General features: G+C 36.8%; 1 protein-coding gene across 1 annotated transcript; it reads right to left on the bottom strand.

Moving 5' to 3' along the window:
- Positions 1-8,214: 8,214 nt before the first annotated feature.
- ARL5B (ADP-ribosylation factor-like 5B) lies at positions 8,215-24,726 on the bottom strand. The gene is made up of 6 exons (XM_010579282.1): positions 24,584-24,726; positions 16,556-16,616; positions 15,152-15,299; positions 12,124-12,207; positions 10,253-10,404; positions 8,215-8,289 (listed from the first exon to the last, which is right to left on the bottom strand). Exons 1-6 carry the CDS (start codon positions 24,627-24,629, stop codon positions 8,241-8,243), a joined length of 540 nt encoding a protein of 179 aa, XP_010577584.1. The 5' UTR covers positions 24,630-24,726; the 3' UTR covers positions 8,215-8,240.
- Between the last annotated feature and the right edge of the window lie 25 nt (positions 24,727-24,751).

The following is a 24,751-nucleotide window of genomic DNA, read 5'->3' as shown; positions in this document are numbered from 1 at the left end:
AAAAAAGCTCCCCCCCCCCCCCCCCCCCCCAATTCCATTTTATACAAGAAGTACAGTTGAAGATCCTCATTTCACCATCCTAAGCAGGTAATCATGAACACTTGTCAAGAATTCACTCTGGCAACCAAGCCTCAGGTACAACCCAAGATTGCCCAAATTCTACTGTCTTCATCAAAAAGACACTCCTTAGTAGAAGCTGGCATCCTATTCTGTCACACAGCTTTTTTTTTTTCTTATTATGAATTATCAAATCTAAAACAAATGCATACAGCTTTCCAAATGACATAATTACCGAAGAACTGGTAGCATGACATGTCGCCATGCTGTGCTTCCTTGCTCCATTCCAACCCTTCCTCAGCAGGAAGCAGTATTTCAACACTACAGTTTAATCTTTGTTCTAGTTTCTCCTCTCACCCCTACCTGAATTTAAGAGAAAGAAAAAGTCTTGCAGGAAAGACTGTATCTCATATACTTATTTTCATGAACCTTGCAACATTAGACACCCCTCTACATTCCTTAGCTCTCTAATTTTGTCCATTTTTGATAAATACTGAATCACTTAGCACCAATTGTAGAAAATAGTGAGAATTAAGCACTGTTTTAACAGGAGACATGCATTACATCAACTGCAACAGAAATGAGACGGGCAATGAAAGACTGTTGGTGATACTGCACATTGGGACCACTGCTATTTTGAGCACTGTTTACCTTTAAAGATGATCTAAACCTTGCAAAGAAACTGCCATTTAACCTGAGTTTAGCCTTCATATGTAATAAGTATATAGGAAAGACTGCAAATCATCATCACAGCTAAACACACAGCAAGGTATATTTTAGAGGTATGAATGACAGTTCAAATGTTATAGATCCCAAATGTTATAGATATTTGCCTTGCAATTTCTAAGCAGTAGTAGGACAACTTTGCAGAGCCTTAGAAGAACAACTGTCAGTCAACCAAAGCTCAAGAAAATAAGGCATGTCGTGGACAGCAGCCAGAGGTTATTATAAAAACGAAGTATGTTGGGAATTGTATTCATTTTCATGTTGTCTTCATTCAGATGGAGCAACAGTAAAAGGTGTGGAGTATAATTCTAGCCATAAATGATGAAGACAAAATGCTTTTAAGCTATAGAACTGAGTTTCGGGTTTATTCAAAACGCACCATAAGCTTCCCTCCCACAGAAGATGCGATTCAGCCTTCCTCTCCTCTGTGCTTTCTCCATTGTATCTAAGCACGGTCCCCATGATTTAGCTAGCAATAACAACTTCGTTTTACCAAGGTATTCTTAAAATCTCTCGGGTCGATGCTCAAGCACATGAGTTAATGCAGGTTTGGCACTGTTAAAGTGATCCTTTCCTGCCATCTAGGGGACACATACTGGTGTGCAAATGGAGGAACAGAGGATTGTCTTCACAGTTACATATAGGAAAACTTTCTATATGAAATGCTTATCCCTATGCAGCAAACCAAAAACCAACTTAATTGAAGAGTAGCACAACTATCAAGAAACAAACCTAACTGAAGACTATAGCACTATATTATTAGAGACTAGATGTGTAACAGTTTAATTCTGGCATAACCCTAAAATTTTCTACAGTAAATTTTAGTTAAATGCCCAACAGAAATACTGGGTTGACAATTTAAGCCTCACTTTTATGACACACAGCCATGTCTTCTGAGCTACTCAGCTATATGAAAAGCTTTTTGATTTTCTTGGATACCTCAAGAGAGCAAGATCTATGCTGCTATAAACAGTGTGTAGCCATCAACAGCCAATACAGAGATAAAAAGAAAGGATTGAGATGTCTGTGGTCCCAGAAATAGAGAAAGTCAGAAAAAGCAAAGTTGCATCACACCTGATAATTTTGAAGTCTTTGCTCAGTGTCAGAACTTGCTTTTCGATACATCATTGACATGAAGCACTAACTTTCTCAGAGCCTCATTCAGCTGCCTGCATGGTGGGCAGGGCAAAAACTTAGTATGTAACAACGTGCCCCAGGCACTGTGCAGACAGTATGCACCTTTCTATTGCTCTACCCTAAGGAGCAAAATATAGAAAAACTTAGTGTCAAAAGGTCATCAAGTTAATTTTAGAAAAAGTTAAAGGTTGTTCTGAGATGCAAGTTCCTATTGCTAGTGTTGGTATCGTGGCCACATTTTTCATATTTGCTCTCTTTGCTGTTGCCTTCCAGGCCTTTGACAGGGCAGACTCTACGAAAGGAAAGAGCAAACTCAGCTAAATGCTAAGCATAGTCAAATGCACACATGAAAATCCAAACAAGTTTTTTCTTCCTCTTCCATTTGGATTTGTTTTGCTCTTACTTTGAAAGGGAACAGTCCACTAAAACAAACAAAAACCCAGGCTTCCCATGGTCAAAACGATGTGAAAGTCTCTTTAGGATCAAAGTTGGAGCTCGTCCTGAGATGAAAGGAAGCAGGTGTCCAACCAAGATGTTTCGTGAACTGGCAACAGTTGCACAAGATGCAGGACCCAATTCTGCCCCAGTGAAGGGACTGAAGAAGAAATGCTTTCCCTAACCACTACACTTAAAGTGACAGTGTTACACTACTTTGATACCTCTTCACCGAGGAACAAACACAAACAAAAAAGACCCAAATTTAACAGAACAACTCTTCAACTAATTTTATTTTGATAAAAAAATTTTGAGTAGCTCCACCCATGTCCTCTTCCCATTACAGTGTGCAGTGTTTTTAAATAGCTGGAAAGAATCACTGGCTTGGGGATACTGAAGCTCTTTAACCCCTAGGCAAGAAATTCCAAAAAATAAACAAATAAAAAGCCAGGTGCCAACTCATTTAGAGCAGTGTAATATAAATCTGTACAAGACATCTCAATTTCTTGAACTGGAACATAGTATATGCTTGCACACCACAAACAGAAGTTTGACACTAGACAAACACTGCTGCTGGAAAAAAATAATAATATCTCTCTCTCTAGATACTATACTTACGGAATTTCTTACAGAAAAAGAAGGAAGGTCTCCTGCAAGATCAGGATAACAGCACACATTGGTGAATAGCAAGTCTTAAATTTGATGCAGAAGAACTTGCAGAGATTAATACTAGAAAACTGGTAGTGCCCACAGGAATTAAAGGAAGCTGCAACAGATCCCAAGTGTTAGTACAGCCTGCCTGGCTAACTTCAGGAAATCTGTGCCCCTGTACCAGGAACTGTTGTGGAGGTTCTGTAGAACATCCAGCTAGGGGACTCAGATCCCCAGATGAGATGCCAGCCATGTCTAGGAAATGGAGAGTGCTCAAGGCTAGAGGGTAAACATGAACACCAACAAACTGAGAGAAGGTACTTAAGTTATGTAAAATATTTTTTTTTTAAAAAGGGAAGAAAACAGTGAAATGAGATTGGATTTAGCAAGACAGCTGTATGAGGAAAATGCAGCTTATTTATGACCACCTTTTTTTTGTTTGTTTGTACGGTACCTCACATGCCTTTGTCAGCATCTTTGGACAAGATGGTACAAGGCAACAATACCTCGGACAGGGAGAGAAAAGAAAAAAGAAAAAAAAGGACAAGGGCTCAAATTACACATAGGCTAGAAAGGTAGTAAGGCACCATCAAGAAATCAAGACAGCTTGTTTCCTAAGCCTGACCTCCAGTGGTGAGTACAGAGACCAAGATAAGGTACATCCTTAATGCAAACTGCCACAAACATACTCGTGAACAGTGAAAAAAACCTATGATACATATTCAGGACCTCTCAAGCAGATTGTACATTGCACTTAATGAGGTAAATTATAAAGAAGTCACATTCAGCCAAAAGGATAACTTTTGTGCCTATGAAAGCTGACACATTCCAGCTTTAGTTTTCTAAAAACAAAGCAATGTTATGTCAGATTTGACTATCTAGTGACATTTGTGTAGTCTTACAGAAGTTCTGAACCACCCAAAACTCCGTAATTCATTGGCTTGTATCTACAAAGTTTTCTCTGCATTTAACATATGCTTATCTTTCCATTAACTTAAGAAACCAAAGCCAACAAGTACGTGAGATTTATGGGTTTGTTTTTTAAACGTGATAAAAAGTAAGGTTTCGGGAAGGGAACTTTATTCAGTGTTTCAGGAGGTGTATTCCTATACAAGAGATGCACCATGTCTAGGTAACAGCATGCAAATACAGGCACATATTTATTTTGCTACACTGGCCCTTCTGCTTTGAGAACATCTTCAAACCCCTTTGTTCTTTGGCAATATTTTTGGAATTGCTGGGGTAAAAGGAAACTTATGTTACATTAAGGTCAAAATTAAGACACTGAAAAAGTATCTATTGTTTAAAGCCTATCCTTATGAAATAGTGTTGGGATTCAACAGAAAGACAGGAATTCACCCCCCATCCCCACTTTCACAACTCAACACAAATTACTGATCTGTCTGTAAATATTTGTCTAGAAGTCATGTTTTGTCCAAAAGTTTTTTTTTTTTAAACAAAAAAACAGAACACAAATGAAAGTACAGTTTCTTAAAAATATTATCTGAAGACCACAAGATCAAACACTTAATTTTTCATCAGAGCTTTTTTCTACCCCAAAACCCTATTTTGGAGTCTGTTACAATATTGACATGGTGAAATGACTACCAGTTTGACTATAGAATTTCATTTTCAACACTGGAAAACATTCAAATTGCATATTTTACAGGGAGCATTTCAGTTTATGAAGAGCGAATGAACTTTTCAAAAATTCAATATATGAAATTATAATAGAGAACACTTGAATATTTGCAAGCCACAGTAACTGTGAACTGTAGGGTAAAGAAAGGAAGGAAAACTGTTTCCTTCTCAACCACAAATGACCCACTTTAACATGCTAAATAGTACAAAAGGAAAAGCAACTTTTTATGATCACGAAACATATTTTTTTCCTTAGCAAATGGTTTTCACTTACCATATATTACTGAAGCAGATAAAAGTTAGCTGGACAAGAAAGACAGGAAGGATAGCACACTCACTACTCAATTAGCCAGCTTATTTTTTCTAGTACTTACTTATGAAATAAGGCTTTATTCAGTCTTAAAGTGATTAACAGGGAGGGAAACATTAAAATTATTACTGGATCTACTTAGTAACAACAGTTAGCTCACAGATGAACACATGGGGAAGGAGGAAGAAAAAGTCTTACTGTAAAACTTAATTCCACTTCAAATACATTAAGCAAATTCAATTAAGAGAAAGAGCTTAAAGTCTGCAAAGACTACTTTCAAAAAGTGGATCCTGCCAATTTCATCCAAGCATGACAAAAATTGCTCAAAATGTGCAGGCTCATAGAGGCTGCTAAACAAATCAGAACTATTTCTCTCATAATATGATACATTATTTTAACACAATGGGTCTGATTTTATAAATTAGACTATAACATGCATATCAATTACTCAAAATACAGGATACTGTAATAAAGTGTATTATTTAGGAGAAAAATCTTTGTGATATTTTACTGGAGAGTGTTTTTAAATGTTTCCTTGCATTTGTAATTTCCTCTGAGAAGCTAATTAATAGTGTTCTTTGTGAACAGCATATTAAATGCAGAATATTTTCAAAGTGCAAAAACTACCTGGAACATACTTACCACATACAGATTAACAAAATAATGCAGAGTTTGGCAGTGCAGAGACACATGCAGTGTTCTAATGCACCCCATTGTAAAAATTATTTTAATTAGACCACTTTTTAGTTTAGCAGGCTCTGAAGGTGATTAAAAATAAACCCCCCCAAAATTCCACACCAAGCCTTTTTCAAAAAAACCAAACCACAGCATAAATGCTGTGAACACATCTATATCATAAATGGAAAACTGTTGTAGAAAATGAAGTACTATGGTGATCAAAATTATAGCTATTGCCAAGAATGTTTCCTTCTGTAAAGGTACTTAAAGGCCTTAAAAGTGTAAAGGAATTAAAAGAAAACCTTCATTATTCTGATATTCTAAGGTCTACAATATGACCATTTCTTCCCAACGCAAGTTAGATATATTACCTCAAGTGAGACTGGATTTAGTAATCAAACTATAACTTTACAAACGGTTTTACCTGGAAAGGGTTAAATTTAAAATCATGTTTGTTTGGGTTTTTTTTAAATAATCAAACAGCTATACATCCAGATAGTGCTTTTTATAAATATGCAGAACTACATTCTGAATTACATAAAAATAAACCTAAAAATAAATGTAAATTGCAAACTGAAATTACTGAGTCACCAAACAAGAAACCTCATTCACAGTATCATTTTATTTTTTTCATTTATAATTTGCTTCCCTAAGAACAAAACAAATCTTGTTTTTGCACATTAGAACAGATGTTAGCATGAACATCAGAGCAAGAAGCTTTAGTATCAGATTTTTGCCTTGCCTTGCATTCCTCTTTTTTTCTTTAATCATTACTTTTCATTAATGTAAATTATTTTCTGAGCATTTCAACTTGACACTCAACATAGTCTCTCCCAAATGTGACTACTGCTAAATTGCATCAATATATAACTTTTCAACAAATCACTGATTCCACATGTATTAAAAAATCTGCTTATTAACACCTATGACAACATATTTGCTGACACTTTTAAAATTTCATTAATTTTTGTTCCAGTAAAAATGGAATCAAACTGAAATTTATGAAACTTAGAATTTTATTAAAGAAAACTCAGTGTGCTTGAATTATCAAAACAAGATTAATGACAAAATGTTTTTCATACAAGGACTCTAGTCAATTAGCTTAATGGTTCTAGTAACCAGAATCCACATGGGTTTTAGGCATGCAAAAGTGCAGAAGGGTGCTTTTGGAAAGCCTACCAAGCATTTATGTAGGTTAGATCCTTGACTGCTGCTGGGATTTCACTAGGAATTAGGTGTCCACTACTGTTTTTGTTTTCTTTTTTATTTTATTTCTCAGATTTTTTGGGGGCATTTGGTGGTTAGGGATTTTTTTGGTGTCTCATGTTCTCAATTAACTTCATCCATAGCTTTAGATTCTCTTTACAGATCTAACTTAATCACCTTCAAATTGGATTAAGAGTTACTAGGTCCAATCTTTCAATAGCTGTTTTTCAAATGGAAGCTCTCTACTTTTCAACTTCCAGTTCCTAAATTTCAGGTGAATGAATCTAACTCGAACACCATCAAAAGTTCTCTACTCTTGCAAATAAGACTCAAAACAAAAATTAAGGCAAAATATTTTCTCTGCAATGGAATCTGAAAACATATTTTGATAGCAGGTAAATAAATGTCAAGATTAGCTTTGCTCTGAAGTCTAGAGATGCAGCACCATGATTTTGTTCTGTTTATAAATCTGGCTTCCCTTTTGATTTTGGATTCATTTAGAAAACAGCATTCTCACCAAAAGGTGAGGAAGGCTCATGTATACAGTATTTAAAATATTAACAGATTACAGCAAGTTTACATATAACACTGGCTGCTGTGATTCCAAATTTAATAATTAAGAGGTTTATTTTTAAAAAAGTATTTGAGTTCTAAATGACTAAATCAGCACTTAATAATGATTACTTTTTTTTTAATCCACTGTACAGAGATGTATTTTCAAGTAAACGAAAAAGAATCATATCCTAGAACTACTTACCAGAGAAACTGAGAATGAAATAGATTTCTTTTAAGGCAGAAGTTCAATTATATACCAGGTTAAAAGCCACCACAATATTAACTATAACTAACTCATTCAGAATTTAAAAATTTGTGTTCATAACTATTAACTCCTGTGCTGGCTAGAACTCTACTGATGTTCAGGAAGCCCAGCTGGAGATATGGTTATCCTTAGAGGCTAAAGCTATGCCAGAGTAAAGTCAACCTACTCACTACTTTTCCACTATTAAACAAACTGCGCTCATTTATGTTAGTAAGTTATATAAACTATTTAGAAAGAGGAAGTATGAAATATTGACAATGACAAAACAGATTTAAAAAAGCTATCATTGAAAAAGTTAGAATACACATTCAGAGGAATTTCAATGCTTAAAACCAGATTCACTTATGTTCATCCAGTTGAAGATTAGTGTATTAAAAAAAGTTAAGAAAATACTTTGTGTTTCAGTTCAACTGCACTTGATTCAAGTACAGCTTGGGGGTTGGCTGATATAAATTAAACGTGGTCACTGCCTTAGCAGCCAGAAGTACAGAAGAATGTACATGTTCACAGGATAAATACAAGTCTCTTCTTTTTTTTCTTTTTTTTTTTTTGGGGGGGGGGGCGGGGGGGGGGATGGAGCTATCTCACTCCAATACGGGAGGTCATCCACTCCAAGCCTTGGCATAATCTGAAAAATAAGAGATGTTATATTGGTACTAGTTCTATTCCAACATCTTTAAATTATCTTCTATCTGTTTTTATGTTTAAAAACATCTACGTAAAATAAATAAAATCAGCTGGAATGGGGACTGAAACTTGAGTAAATAGTGTTTTAAACTAAGTCTCCTTAGGCTTTAACCACAAGAAGATGGTCAAGCATGCTGTTTTATTGAAGCTTGGCACGCCTTCCATTTTTTTTCCTTGTAAATCTAAAAGACACTATTCTTAACATGCTTACTCATAAGTACATGGAAACAAGTACGTTTTTCTTTTTCTACAGGTTTCCCATGAAAGACTGCTTACTTGAAAGCTAGACCTTTAAATACTAATACTAAAAGACAAAGGACAGGTACCCAGACTGAATCGGTTCACAAAAAGGCAGTGTACCAAGAATTGCAAAATTAAAAATATGTTTATATTCAACTCCAAGACTGCACAGGATCTAATCTCTTACTGACTCAATTTGTATCGCTATTTAAAAGTCTTCCATTTCAGACGATAGGCCTTCCTTTGATGTTCTAAGGATCTAGTTACCTAGTTTATGCCATCTTTAAGCTTTTCGATTGTAAAGTATATCATGACTTAGCTATCCAAGAGGGCAAGTTTCACTCACACTGGGCTGATGTCCCTAGACTTCTGTCAGATCTTCCCAAGGAAGATTCAGCTCAGCAATCTAACTCCAAAAATTTTTTTATGAGTTGGTCTCACTACGGTCACAGTTTTAAGTATTCTAATTACTCATCTTTTTTAAATAAGAAAGCAGCAGCCTAGGATGGCCAATGTTTCTGAACCAAAGTTCATATTCATTAATTTCTACCTTCCTCCAAATGCCAACTTATTTGAAGATCTAAGTTAGCACACAAACCAAGTACTCAAAAGTGACTTTGGCAAAACTGGTAGGAGGAAAGCAGAGTTAACTGTTAGAATGAAACAATATGATCCAAAGACTCAATCAAAAAAACAGTTTGTTTTCACTAACACATCATCCCACCCTAAGGAAGTGAATGCTACCAATCACTCTACAAGACACTTCCATTACATTAGAAAATACTTCATGCTAGAAGTGAGGAAGATGCTCTCACTTCCCAAATACTCAGTTGGATTCACTATTTTTGATGTCACAAGACCACATTATTGTAAAGGTTGTACAACGCAGCTGAAAAAAACCCTCTATTACACGTTAGAAGATGGCTTTAAGAATCAAGATGAAAAATTAGCACACTTCAAACCACGTAAGCAAGACACTATCCAACTTGCTACAGGCATCCAAAAATGGGGGTTTTTTTGATCTTTATAGACAAAGGATCTAAGGAAAGCTCAGCTTTCCATTTTAGTAATTCCTGCCATAAGGTATACAAGTTTCAAAATTAGCTACATCAGCCAGGTATAAATAAAAGGTTCAATATTGGTAAGAATTTTGTTTTATGCGAGATCTATGTATCTCTTCATCAAATCCATGTTTTATCAAAGATCCCAACAAACCAAAAAAAAGCCAAAACCACCCCAACCCCTACACACACCTTTGAAGCTTACGGCAGATCAGAGTGTAAAGGAAGACAACAGTAGCTTATTTCTTTAACTACATGAAGACATACAGAATGAGATGGTAGCACACAGAGTAAATAACTATGCCAGCAGCCACATATTTGGGGTAGGGAAGGGTGGTGGTTTAGGTTTTTTTGTGTTGTTGTTAAAAAAACCAAAACAACAAAACCCAAACAATAAGCTGAAAGACTTTATACAAATTTGGAGTTTGAGCTATGAAAAAAAAAACCAAAACACAAGGTTCAATAAAGAAAAGGAAAAATTCAAAAAGTCCCTCTGACTGCAAAGATCAGAAAATATGTTCTTTCAGGAAATCCACATTAGTGTCAATAAGCTTCTAAATTATCATTTACCATATATTACTATACTAAGCAGTAAGCATTTACCCTTCTCCTGTCAAAGCACAACAGGACTGAATGTGCCACGGGTGATCCTTTATGGAGCTAAGGGTGAGGTATGTAGATATCTCAGCAGCTGTCATGCAACCTTTCATGTCCTGCTTGTTTGCAAAGATGAGAACTGCAGCCTTCCGTAAATCCTAGAAGTAATTTAGAGTATTCATAATAGTTATTGTAAAGAACTAAAAGGCTATTGCGCTGACATTCCTTAAAAGAACTGTATTCAAGCTAATCTGCAATTACACAGCAGTATGGAGTTTTAAGAGACTTACTGCATTAAAAATTAATTACATTAAGACTGAAGAAACTAACTTATTCCAAAGTGTTCAGCACAGAGAGTCAAATTATAATGTATTATAAGACTGTCCTTTTGGTGTTGACCACACGTTCATATGTTAACTAATGGAAGTTAAATTATTGTTAAAATGTATTTCATAAAGCTCCAAGCCATCCTGCCAGCAGAATTATTACTGGATAAACATTCCAAAATCTACATAGATACTATTCAAATAGAAAAGCCTGCTAGATATCATTCCCTTGAAATTACTTTCAACTTCATTAAACAAGTTCTGTAGTGATTAAAGCAATAACAATTTAAAGAAAGCTATCTAAATTCTTGTAAGTTTTATACCTACTGTTCCAAAGAGGGATTTCTCATAATGCTGCAGCAGCTTTAGTAAAAACAGAAACTAATAAAAAGTTGTTTTGTTTCTGTATGGAAATCAGGATTCCACACAGCAATGAGACAAGAACCAGGATGTATGGTTTTAGGAATGCAGGAGAGTAAACAAATGCATTACTCAGGAAGCTCAACACATTTAAATGTATATTAAATTTTGAGAGTATTTCTCCATCAAGAGAAAAAAACCCCAAACCTTTATGGTCCAAAGTTGAAAATTCACTCCTACAAGTAGTCCAGTCAAGGCCTACCGACTGTTTTCAAGAGGTGGTAGATCACAATCTCTTAAGAGTTTATAACACTGGAAACTAATAAATTACATGGGAAAACTTTACCACAAAAAGTCATCCTTCCACCTTTCTTGGTAGTGCATTTCCTCCTTACTACCAGACCCAAACTACATTAATATTAACTATAAACTAAAAACATCATTTGTTTGAAACAATGCATATGTCTCAGAGAAATGAACTCCACAGAATTACTTGCATAGTGCTAAACCCTTTTCCTTCAAAAAATGGAGATATTTAGATTTAAAACAAACTTAATTTAGCTTGAGAGTGATCACAGAAGGTTTTAATGTACTTTAGCTAATCCAATGTAGATGTCAGCTTAGGATGTTTGAGGGAGTTGACCCAATGTTGAACAGCCCTCAATACAACATATAATAATAAAACTACAAAAAAAAAAAAATCCAGAAGGAAACTGAACTGAAACTAATTTATCCATAGCATTAGACATGCTCCTTAATTTTAAGGAACCAGATTAAAAGAAACAAGAGAGAAATGGAATTGCCTACTTCCTAAAATAAAAATAAAAAAATAAATTAAAAAAAAAAAAGTTTATTGAAATTTTAACCATTTAACTGAAAGAAGAGAGATAGTGGTGGAGAACATTAATACCTTAAACTTCTTGTAAAATACCCAGTTATATTAACAAGTTCAACATTTGCAAAGTAAAGAGTGATTTGATTACAATCAAGCAAGCTCTATTAAAGACTGCTTCATAATAATTTTCCTGTTTATTTATAACTTACATGGTTTTAAAATGTGACCAACATGCATGCACATTTAGGCTCAGAATTTTTTTTGTGACAGTATAATTTTTGCTAACATAGGAAGCATGTAATGTTATTTGACTGTTCACAACAAAAGAAAACTATTATCCCAACTCCCCACCATACCTCATGAGCCAGCATTCTATAAAGTTCTTCTTTTGTAATGGAAAGTCGCTCTCTATCAATGCTGTCAACAACAAGAATGATGAACTAGGGGAAAAAAACAATAGTACAGTATGTAAGTACAACGTATAAATTACAGAAAGCACATTTTCAAGAGACGACTACCACAAGTCTTCCTATATAAGGGAGACAGACTTCCAGAGCACACCAGAAAACAGAACAAGAGTTTTATTGTTACGGTCTTTTGCTAGGTCCCTGGGAATCACACATGAAGATTATAGTTAAAAAAAAAAAAAAGATTGTGCTTGTACATTTCAGCACTGCTATTAAGATCCACTGTCATGTACTACAGTTAAATCTCCTTGGTGAATTTTCAGGCCCTCCATCATAAGCAAAATAGTGATGTAGGTACCAAAAGCACCTACAGATAGTGGAGTACATTTAAAATGTGGATGACAAACTTGTTAGACAGTTATCAATGAAAACACCTATTACTGTCCACTACTACTTGCATACTCAGAAAACTATAAAACCGAAATTGAAATTCCCTAATTTGAAAGAAGCATTTTTAGCAATTCAGCATCATCTTACAAGGCTTAAGAAATGTTATTTCAAAGTAGCACATCAGACCTCAGAGAGCTATGTACCTGTAGGGCTTAGCATTATGTTGTTGCATAACACCTTAACCTTTGTAACACAAAGGGGCTGTGCAGTTGGCCTCTCACTTACAACTTTGCACCCTTCCGCCTAGGCACCTGGAGAAGGCTATAGCAGTGATTTTATCCTTACTGCTTCTGCCAGGCACATTACTCTCATGGCCACGTACTTTTGAATCCTAGGACTCTGCTAGGTCTGGTACATCAGGTCTGCCATGGGAAGCAATTGTCACTGGTATGAAAATTACCCTCTTTTGACCCACTCTTTCTGCCCCTTGTTTTGTACCTTCTATTTATAGACTTACACTAGACAGGAAAAAGACATGGCATTCACACAGTAGGTAATACTCAAGTAAACGCTTGTAAGCATTACACAATTAGTATGTGTACACAAACTGTAACAACTGATCAGTGTTCAACACTTGCCCTGCCCGGATTGTGCTCCAAGCAGCGCTAACAGCATCATAGGTGGGAACAATAAGTAGGGAGATCAAGCACGTTCTGATGAAAATTATACAGATAGTATTTAAAAAAAAAATAAAAAAATTACAGGGAACACATGCTACACTAGAGAGGAAACTAAGGAGATTACATTCATCCGAGAGACCCATAACTTCTCTTCCCAGATGGGAATACTTTCCATCCCTTTTCTCTTTTATGTAGCTCTCTTTGTTTGCCCCCACCCCAATAGCTTAACCATGAGAGCTTCCTCCCCTTTCCTCTCCCCCCAAATCTTGTGTCAGTAAGCCTGTCTCAACATCCTCTCTGTAAGAATACTATCTGACTCTTAAAACAGAATGGCAGAATTAGCCATGTCAAGTTGAAACTAATTAGGACAGGTATGCACTGAAAAGCTTATTTGTGGGATTTTTACATTAACCCAAAGATTTTGTTTAGATTGCTTCAATTTACATATAATGAAACAGAGAAAACAGAGATAGTAACAAAAAAAGTCAGATTAGAAGTCACCGCTGTAATTCTCCAACATATGCTCCAAATCACTTTGCCTTATAAAATTAAGGAGATTCATTACCTGTTGAAAATGACCACAAAGTATGAAAAACTAAGTCAATTTAATGCTTATGTGACTTTGCAATGTCTAGCAGATGAGGAGGAACAGTAAAGGAACTATTCATATCAGGGAGGCTAGGATTAGCATAGTAAACAGACCCCTTTTCTTCTTCAACTGTTTCCAGCAGACAAAGCTTCTAAGTAAAGGGAAAGTTGTTCTTTCCAAGTGCTAGAAAGCACTGGATTTCAAGCACTTACTAGCCGGAATATGATGAAGAACATCCCAAAAGAATCAAAAGAAGAAACAATACATGCATCGCCCCAAATTCCAAAATCAAAGATGCTCAGTGGACAAAAGTCAAGAACTTATTGTTATTGTACCACATAATGCTGGCAGAAGTATCTTCACCCTCACATGTATGTGTCTTGGATGTAGCCATACTTTTCTAGATAAAATTAAAAATAAGTTTAAAATACTAGAGATGAAGGTTGAGATGTCATCACCAGGCTTTCAGTAGACAAAACATTTCTGAACATCTGGGGTGGATCACTCTAATCTCCCCTTTCTCAAAGGCGGGCATAGGACAGAAAACCTCATTCTACAGGAGGATGGAACGCTTATGTAATGAGTAATATCTACAAGAGGTCTCTGCTTTTAGTAGATATGATAAGAAATGAAGTCTAAAATCTTTTACATCAATGCAGAAGTCTCAAAGTGAGGCTACAGAGATTTTATGTGCATGTTGCATTGATAACCTTTTGGCATCAAAAAGACTGGCATAAAAAACAAACCCCCAAAGACAAGTGTTGCCGAGTTCTACTCCAATCTTTCCAGCAATGGCAGCTTTACCAGTACCTCATGAGTACTGCACAGCTAGACTTTCCTTTATCCTTTGGATAAAAGCCACAAGCTGATGAGCTTTTTAAATACCGCTGCCTAGAGAAAGTTTCATTCTTCATCCTTAATTATCATTACCTCAAAAACATTCAGACTAGATGTACAGAAGTTAGGTTAACCACTGCAAAATTTTCTTTTTAAATCTACTTGAAAAAACATGCAGAAAACCCATTTGATCTGAAATGTATTTTGATACCATTTGATTGTCTAGGAAAAAAGTCTAACTTCACAGTTTATACCACAGATCAAACAACATTAAAATATACAAGAAAAATACTTCAAATTTTACTAGAAAATTGCTGCATATCAGAGATACCTCATACTTTGGGGGTTTGTTCTTCCTCAAAGAGATTTTAAAACAATACAGCTGCAATCTTTACAAAAAAATCTACTGATATTCCTAATAAATAAATATAATTTCAAAAAAACTTATTGAATTTGCAGACTTCGAAGCAGCTTCTCATACCTCTGTGTTTGAATAATAGGTATTCCATGATGACCGTAATGATTCTTGTCCTCCAATATCCCACATTAAGAAATGAGTGTTTTTCACCACTATTTCTTCTACATTGCTTCCTATGGTTGGAGAAGTATGAACCACTTCATTCATTAAGCTAAAGAAAACAATATCACACCATAAAGACCAGCCAGTAAAATCCACAAGGCTTGTCACAGCTCATTTACAACAAATTTGTTGTAGGAAAAGTAAATATGTGTAACACTGATAAAAAAGGATTAAAAAACTAGGCATATTTCAAAGACCTATACATTTGAATTTTTTTAGAAATGAAGCAAATATTTAAGAGCAGTTCTTTAGTAAAAAGATTAGTTCAGTCTGAATTTGTATTAAAAACTGTGGCTGATGAAGTTCTAGTGTGCTTTTGTAGCAGACTGTAGACATGGTTAAAGACATGAGCAACAAAAAATAAGCACATAAAAGGCTTCTAACAAATGGATAAGCATCTGTGTTTTAAGAAGCTTCTCTTTTTAAAGGGCACTCTTCAACAGATACTTAAAATACACTTGCTTCAAAGTAGAAGCCACTATTCTAAAGATCCCAAATAAGGGGAACACTAAATCGTGCAAAATTTAAATCAGGATATAACTTTATCAGAGCACTCAATTTAGTAATTCAATATTAAAACAAATTCCACAGGACTATTTGGTTACATAGCTAAAAATTTCAGTTCTACCTTTAAGCTTCGTCAAAAGTGCTTTAGAAAACAGTTTTTGTGGAAAACATCCCCTGCTCCCTTTGTATCCAAATATATGCATAGTAATTTGGTTACACCCTCCTCCTTTTCCACAATTACAATAGTAATTATGCTCCTGACAATGTTCTTGAATTCATCGTAGATATTCTTGTAATGCTGGCAAGATTTAGGTGCAATGATGCTATTGAAAATGCTTAAGATAGGACCCAGGCAAGATGAAATACTATTCTGAGGAATCCTCCATCACAAATTTTAGACACTGGAATCAGGAAACATTTGGAAACATTTATGGATTTTTGCAGAGTGGCTAGAATATCCATTAATTTCTCTGCATATATCCATAAATTCTCTGCAGTTCTTGGCGACAGGATTATTTCTATGCTTCCAAATAAAGACAGGCTTTGATGGCAAAAGAATGTGCAGTTTACTTTGTGCTTGTAGGTACAATTCTGTTACTCAATTTACAGTTCAGTTTTAAAACACTGAAGTTCCTTCACTTACCATTTAAATATTTACTCTGTTTAGAACAACTAATACCATTAATGTACAAACTGTGATCCTACAGATCTGCCAGTTTGCAAAGCTGAATTTTCAATGATTAAACAGTGACAAATACTAAAATGTAAACAGAAAAACAAAATAGTTCATATACTTACAATTGGTAAAGAATAGTAGTCTTTCCAGCGTTATCAAGTCCCACTATGATTACTTTGTGCTCTGCAGATACACAAAAAAGACAAGACTAAATTAGTCAAAACAGCAATAATTGTAATTTTGGTTAATCATTTTTCCTTACTGAAGAAAGCAACTGCTTGTTTGTCTTATTTCAATAGCTTACACAGAATACTGGTGACTTCAGGACAGAAAAAAAGTCCACAAAGCCTCACCTTCTCTTGAGACTACAGTTTTAGGAAAAGTCAGTACTGGAAGTCTTCATAAAGGAATGGTTATTAATGTGGTTACTTAATTTAAAAAAATCTAGTTTTAGAAAGAAAAGTACAATGAAAAAATGTAACTCATAGCAGTGTATGATCTTAAGAACATCACCAAACATCCAAAGACTGCACAAAATGTTAGCCTAATATTTAAGGCTCAATAATAACCACTTGTTAAGGGATCACCATCATTTGCACAGTAAAAACTAAGAGAAAGCTGTATTTTGAATAGATCACAAATTCCAACGTTGTAATTTCTAAATTGAAAATTCACAGAATGACAGAATGGTTGAGGTTGGAAGACACTTTTGGAGGTCATCTCGTCCAATCCCCCTGCTCAACCAGGGCCACCTAGACCCAGTTGCTCAGGACCACGTCCAGACAGCTTTTGATTATCTGCAAGGATGGAGACTCTACACCCTCCGTGGGCAGCCTGTGCCACTTCTCAGTCACCTTCACAGTGAAAAAGTGTTCAGAGGGAACCTCCTGCGTTTCAGTTTGTGCCCATTGCCTCTGGTCCTGTCACTGGGCACCACTGAGACGAGCCTGGCTCTGTCCTCTTTGTACCCTCCTTTCAGGTTTTATACACATTGACAAGATCCCCTCTGAGCCTTCTCTTCTCCAGGCAAAACAGTTCCAGCTCTCTCAGCCTTTTCTCATGTGAGATGCTCCAGTCCCTTCATCATCCTCATGGCCCGTTGCTGGACTCTCTCCAGCATGTCTGTGTCTCTCCTGTACTGAGGAGCCTGGAAATGGACACACTACTCCAGGTGAGGCCTCACCAGTGCTGAGTAGAAGGGAATAACCTCCTCCCTCAACCTGCTGGGAAGTCCAGCTTATAGAATGGTGATCTTCCAAATGCTGCAATGTTATTTTTCCAGGCACAGGGGAAACAAAGCCAACGCCAAACAAAATCAACAAAACCCCCCAGAACTTATATGCTTGTCTGTAGTTAACCCTTCTTAGAATTTCAAATACAGCAGCACAGCCAATTAGAATGGTGGTTCTTTTGATACATGCGTGAAGTTAGAAGATACTGATCTGCTTACTGACAAAAAAGCAAATCACTTCAGAGCAGAGAATTTATGAATGGATGCTAGAAGTAAACTTGCATAAAAAGTCTGTGAACAGGCTCACTTTTGAAGGGGTAATATTTAAAATTCTAGGGCACTTATTCAAAAGCAAAACACGGTTCACAGCCTAAAGATTTCTTCTAAAATACCACATTCGATCTACAAGACTTATACAACAAATTACTAAAAGGTCAGAAGATCGATCATAAATTGGTTGGTATATTTTTGCCCACAAGTGGGTGGGCTAACGAAGAATTAAAGTGTGTTGGGGTTTTGGTTTTGCTGTTTTGTTTTTTTTTAAATCTATTTACATATTATAACCTATGGCCCTAATAAATGTTGAAAGGTATTTCCTTGTATCTGTTCCCCTACTACTGCAACCTGTCACCATGTTCTAAGGGAAGAACTTTTCCTGGCCTTAAATCCAGTAATTCTTTTAGCCCCATAAGCAGCAGCACCAGTAATTAATAACCTTTGCCCATACATAAGTGATATGAAATCCTCTCTGCTTTCAACTCTTAATAAACCATGACACATAGCTAGACTGTCCATCTCTTTTTCAAATTCAGTTAAGTTTAAAGGACTTTCAAAGTTCAAACAAAGAAATAACCTTCTGTTGTTTTCAAAACAGCCATGTTGTCAATTATTGCCTGGAAGAAGATGACTCTATTTCTGCAACATTCTGTTTGAGTTATTTTCAAAGAAAAAAAGAAAAGGAATTACAATCAGGCATTACATTGCTCTTTCCCACCTTCACATCAGAATAGTGTCTTAGGAATGAATGAGAAAAATGTCGGATGAAACAATATCACACTACTTAAAGTGATGAAAAAAAAAAAACCCCTCCACTGAGATAACTGTTTTTGAAAGCCACTGAAACGTGCATGGTACAACACTAATTGGGAAAGAAAAGCACAGCTTATCTGTGTTACTCTGTAGTCAAATAGTATTTTATACAGTAACTGGAGAAGCACAAACAAGAAACAGTCACACAAGTATTAATTAATGTTGATTTAGGGATGAAAAGAATATGATGAAAGCATCAGTATCTCATAAAAATAGCAGTTTCCACCTTTTATTAATGCAGTTGCTTCCAGAATTGTCATCTATGGTAATGGAAAACTCTTCACTTGAAAACATATTTAAAAGTTGAATTTCTGTTTAGATTGGTTAGATCACAGAATTTTTACTTGTGTATGTGCGTTAGAGGGAAAACGTGAACTAAAAATTGCCAAACTAAGAACAAAATTTTAGCAAGATGAGTACTTGTAAACAAGAGCAACTAGTAGAAGATAGATGCTACATTTAAGAGAAAGGACAATTACAGATCAAACCATAGGCAGTGATTTATGCTCATATTTGTGTTCTGTACTTACAGACTAACCCAAGTTTCTCCCTTTCACTGGTTATTATTCAAACTCAGTTTGGGTTGTATTCATGAACATCTTCACAGTCCACCATGTTCTTGGCAAAGGAAGAAGAAAAAAACGTAACAGAGTTGCCAGAGCAGAGGCTTTACAAATCAGGTAGAAAGAGGGGGAAAAAAAAAAAAAAAAAGTAGAAAAAGTAGGCATACACAGGGGGGAAAAAGACAGTATTAGACTACTGCTTAAAAGAATCTAAAGAATTCTTTTATGTCAATAATTCCTGGTGGACTGTTTTTAAAAAAAAAAAAAAGCACATAGTATTGTTAAAAAAATCTCTGGCAGTCTAGTATAACAAAATAATAGGACAGTGAAGATGATCTTCCTGCAGAGGTTAGAAGGAAGACATAATATGCTTTTTTCTTCACATGTTCTTCTATACTCCTCTGTGGTAAAAAGAACCAAACCTGAAGATTCAATTCTCACAATTTTGCCCTTTCCTCTTTCTAATTTGCAAAAATTAAAAATAAAAAAAAATTCTAAATACTTTAATGATGAGCAAGGCTCATTTCCAACATATTTGAAAAAAGAAATCAATATTGGAAAGGGTACCTATACATTTCAGGCTGTGCAACACAAACCCCACATCCAGTTCCAAAGAATAACAATCTTGGAGGCTTTAAGGCTGAAGACAGAATGCAGATAGAAGTTTGCTAAAGAGGAGGCAGGAGGAGTAGCATTTTACTAAATTTCAAAGACATTTCAATACAAGGATTAATTCTGCACACTAAAAGCTGTCTTAGAATCTTCTTTTAAGCCCAGAAGAACTGCTTAAATACATCTTGTATTTCCAGACTTGATTACAAGAAAGTAGCCTTTAGTAGTCACTGGAACCAAAATCCATTTGGTTTTGCAAATAATGGTCTCTGCTAACCTGACTGGACAGTCTGGGAAATGTCAGCAAGGCCAAGTGAAGTAAACTGGGGAGTTACAGAAGTTTAACCACCTTGACTTAGAGCTTATCATTATTTTTCTTATGGCAGTTTTTTTAACACCTATAGCATTTATTCAGAGCAACCTGGAAGACTCTGAACAACTATCATTCAAAAAAAAAAATACAGATTTGTGAACTTCTTAAAGAACTCTATCAGCCACACACACACAAAAGAATAAGGTATTGACAATTGTCAGAGTTGCCTTTATCAGGGTTGCTGACATTCACTTCTGTACTTTCCTTATAGTTTCATTAAGGGCAATCTTGATAGTATTGATGGAATGGTAAGTCAAGCAACTTTTATTTAGCTATGTGTTAACATAGGCAATAAGTTAGTTGCTCCACCATTTATTCGTATTATGACACACTGCTTAGAAGACTGTGCCATTTGAGTACTGAATCATAGCTTAAGCAGGTCATTTTTTAATACTGTTTTATTTTTAAACATACTTTTATTTATTTTCAAAATAAGTGTAAGTTAATTCTGAACTTATGACACTTTATAACTAGACTTTAAAATATTATGCCCTGCAGCTGTTTAAATGAAAACAATACTCGGGCAATGTTTTTTGTCAATTTCAAAAACAAGGAAAAAGAATCAGGAAGCCATCAGTAAGTCACTTAGAAAAAAAGACAAAAATCTATTTTCAAGCCAATTGTTTCTCTTATACGTATCTCTGTTTCAGTTCACATCATTCAATTACTACTCGACTGAGAGACAATATATATTGAGAGCTGAAAAACAGAGACCAGAAAACAACAACATTAAATAAGGCCCTGGAACAGTTTTGACCACTACCACCACCACCACCCAAACAGAAACAGCCACTGTTTAAAGACTACTGCCAAACTCAAACTGGAAATGAACCCTTCCAAACACATCCACAAAACTAAACAGATATTCCCTGACAGACTGTGCTCAAGGCAGAGACTAACAGTCTCTGCTGTTAGCCTTCATCTCTTTCATTAGTCATTGACTCACAGATCAGCACAGGCATCACCCAGTTTCCTTAAACTGCTCTGCACTGTAGCTTTTCTTGTTCCATAATCCCACATACCAGATTTGGAGAGTAGAAGGTGCACTGCAATGGAAAACCAAGTGCATTCTGCCAGGGTAGGAGGAAAAAGAGCTAAAGGCTTTCCCCTTCCAAAAGTTCCCATCACAGGTCAAAACACAACACTATTTTAACCATTAAATTCTCCACCATTGAGCCAGTCTGGGTTTGCCAAAACGGGCTAACCATAATCAAAATGGGCTGAACCAACTGGAACAATTTCTGCTGCTTGTACAGTAAGCTGAAACAGAACAACAGACAGATTCAACTCCCTGGTAGGAACACACAGATGTTACCCAAGTCACAGGGCTAAAACTGCTGAATATAAATAGTAAGAAATGCTACTGGAAGAGGTCAATAGATAACATTAGTCAACAGACACTTATTGTTGAATGTCTTTAAAAACAGATTAGGTTGAGTCTCTTGACCTTCCTTCCAGTACTTCATCCTTGCCATTGGAAAGGAGGGTAAGAGAATCAAATTGCAAGAGTAGTAAAGAAGATGTGTAAATTAATAGTGATCCTTTAGTAGGACCTAAGGTACCTTGATTACAAGGTTTTCCTGCCAGGCAGAAGTCACTCTGAACGAACTCAATTTTTTGTGCATCACACACTTTAACTTCACTGAACTCTGAGGCACAAAACATATGAGGCTTATTTTCAGATGTTAGTTAAGACGTGTGTTTTTTCAGAAAGCTACCAATGTATTTTCTTCCTGTGAGTTCATGGTATTAGCTAACCAGTAGATATTTCTTTAACATTGGCCAAACATTATCGATCTAATACCTTTCAGATTTGGCATTTTCAGCTCAGCTATTATTATTCACATTTACGTAAAGCAAAACTCCAGTGCATAATTAATACTCGAGTGAAATGCCAATGATTTCCTGTTCTTATCTTCTAGCACTTAGGCACACCTCCTCCCTCATGCTCTACTTGATGGAAAACAGATGGCACTTTCTAAATCTTTGCTTTGTTTAACCTTTCATTTTGCCAGTATCAAGTGCTTCAGACTATCAGCACAACCCACACTAGTCATGATGAACTGATGACATGCTCCACACACACTGGGGTGTAACTGCATCTTTGCCATAGTCCCTCTAGATAGTAAAAATCATTGTGTAAACTACTGTACCAGTCTGCTCAACAAGCAGTTTCATTAGACAGCCTATGGATTCTCTGAGAAATTGTCTAGATTTGATATAACTAGAAGAGCAACCCAAACCAATTTACTACTACTCTTTATAATTATTAATAATATTATTTACAGGAAAATAGTCATGTAATTAGAGAATAATTTCCTACTAGATGGGTCAAAAATTTATATTTGAAGAGAGTTTTCTAGGGTGGAAATTCAATTTTGACCATGAAAAGAAACTCACTTTCTTCTCTATGGTCACCACAATAAGAGGGGGTGAAAAAAACCAACCCAAACCACAAAGAACCCCAGCAACAAAACAAGATCAGAATACACCCCAGAAGCCTCTTATTGGGATAAAAGCTAACTGGTAAGTATTCCATGGTAGTGCCTCAGCTATCTTAACTCTGATACTAATTTTCATTAACATTTTAAATGCATGAAGAATAACTTTCCTTTCAGGAATTAATATACAGTAACAAAGACAACAAGTTTTCCACTAATGAAATGGAATCAATGTAATCTAATGTTGTCACATAGTAACAAAAAAAAAAAGAAAAAAAAAAAAGAAAGAAACCAAAACAACAAAACTGCACCTCTTCCTTCCTGAAGATAAATGCTGACATTGTAAGGTACCATATAGACCAACACTAAAAGCCGCCAGAAGTTACCTCCTGATCAGTTCTCTACTTATAGATGTCTCTTTGGAGTCCTTCATGGAAGGAAAGGAGTCACAGATTGCAGTATTTAATAAAAACCAAGACAGTACTTAACAGTTTTCTGGACAACAGGGGAAACCTTGAATCCTATCAAATGGGTTTTCCAGTTCAGAAAAATAAGAATCTTCAAATCAACAGCAAATTCAGAAGACTCTGTTAGAAGACTTCAGGTACGGCGTGGTAGGATAGTGTATGTGGGGGAAAGATAAATGGTCTGGATCTCCGTCCCACTCCCATCCCATTAAAAGACAGTTTGATACATAGAAGTTAATACATACACACACAGAGACTTTGCTCTGGTATTTACAGAATTAGAATGGGTTATGTGTACTGACTGTGACAAGGCTATTAAAGGGACACCAGGCGTACCTGCCCCGCCAAACCTGCAAAATTGTACTGGCAACAGTGTTGCACAAAAAAGCTGAACTACATTTTTAGTAACTTTAAAGTGGGAATGAAGCGTGCATTTGAAAGCTGATGAGAGAACAATAACATTAACATCAGGTTGCCTGCTCCAAAACTCAGGGCCTCAAGGAAAATCAATACAAATGATAAATTCCTTGACTATTTTATTTTCTACCCTAAGCAAGCTAGGTAAGCAAGATTCATTAAAACAAATAAATAAAACATAATTTTCTGTTTTTATGATAACTGTCTGAGGTAAAGGTGATGGCAGCCACAAGGTCTGAACTCCGGATTAGAGCATGGGCCACTACTGTGGGGCTGGGTGCACTAGGTAGGAGAGAAGGGAAAGCTATCCCCTTAACAATCCTTTTATTCTTGGCTCGAGAAGTGATTTTCTTGGGTCACTAACTGTATTTAACTAGCACCTTTACCAAAACACAAGCAGATCTTTACCTCAAATGCCCCAACCCAAGTTTGGTGTTTTCTTCGTGACACTAAAGATAAGAACAGCGTCGTTTTAATAGCAGACCCCGGCTTAAAACCGGAGGGTCTACGAAGACAAACAAGACCTGTATCGTCCATCAAAGCTTCAGTCCCCGCGACGGCGAAAAAACACGTCTGAGCGGCGGCAGCGGCGGCAGCAGCAGCGCTCACCCCTCCGCCAGCTCGGTCGCACGCCGCTCGCGGGGCTGCCCGGGATCAACGAAGTGTTCCGAGCGGCTAGGGAGGAAGGGGGAGAGGAGGGCACCACCTCCGCAGCACAAACAAAGCGACTCCGAGCGTGAGGCGCCGCGGAACCGGCGCTCGAGGCGCCACACAAAGAAAAGCCCAACTTTTGCCCGGGCGCGCCCTCAGGGGAAGCCCGGCGACCAGAGCAGGCCCCCGGCCTCCGACGGCTGCCCGCCGCCCCCCTCAGCCCCGCGGGCTCCACTCGCCCCCTCCTCACCACAGCCGCGCCGCCCGCCCCACCTCCCCGCGGCCGGCTCGGGCCCCCGCGCCCACCTTGGCTACCGAAGAGACTCCACAGCTTGGCGAAGAGCAGGCCCATGCCTGGCCTCGGCTTCCCGCCGAGCCCCCAGGGCACCCAGCGCTCAGCCAGGCGGCGGCGGCGGCTCCGCGGCTCCCTTCGGGCGGACGCAGCCCGCGGCGGCCCCGGGGCAGCGGCCGGGA

Source organism: Haliaeetus leucocephalus, unplaced genomic scaffold, assembly GCF_000737465.1.
Source record: "Haliaeetus leucocephalus isolate CR32 unplaced genomic scaffold, Haliaeetus_leucocephalus-4.0 Scaffold0, whole genome shotgun sequence".
Taxonomy (NCBI): Eukaryota; Metazoa; Chordata; class Aves; order Accipitriformes; family Accipitridae; genus Haliaeetus; species Haliaeetus leucocephalus.
This window is presented reverse-complemented; position numbering and strand designations above follow the sequence as displayed.

What these genes read in the sequence shown, in the direction of transcription:
- ARL5B (XM_010579282.1), bottom strand. Translation starts at nt 24,629, where the DNA reads ATGGGCCTGCTCTTCGCCAAGCTGTGGAGTCTCTTCGGTAGCCAAG. An exon ending in ACTACTATTCTTTACCAATT is followed by an intron (nt 15,300 to 16,555) that starts GTAAGTATATGA and finishes TGTTTTCTTTAG; the next exon opens with CTTAATGAATGAAGTGGTTC. An exon ending in TGTGCTTTGACAGGAGAAGG is followed by an intron (nt 8,290 to 10,252) that starts GTAAATGCTTAC and finishes CTTATTTTTCAG; the next exon opens with ATTATGCCAAGGCTTGGAGT.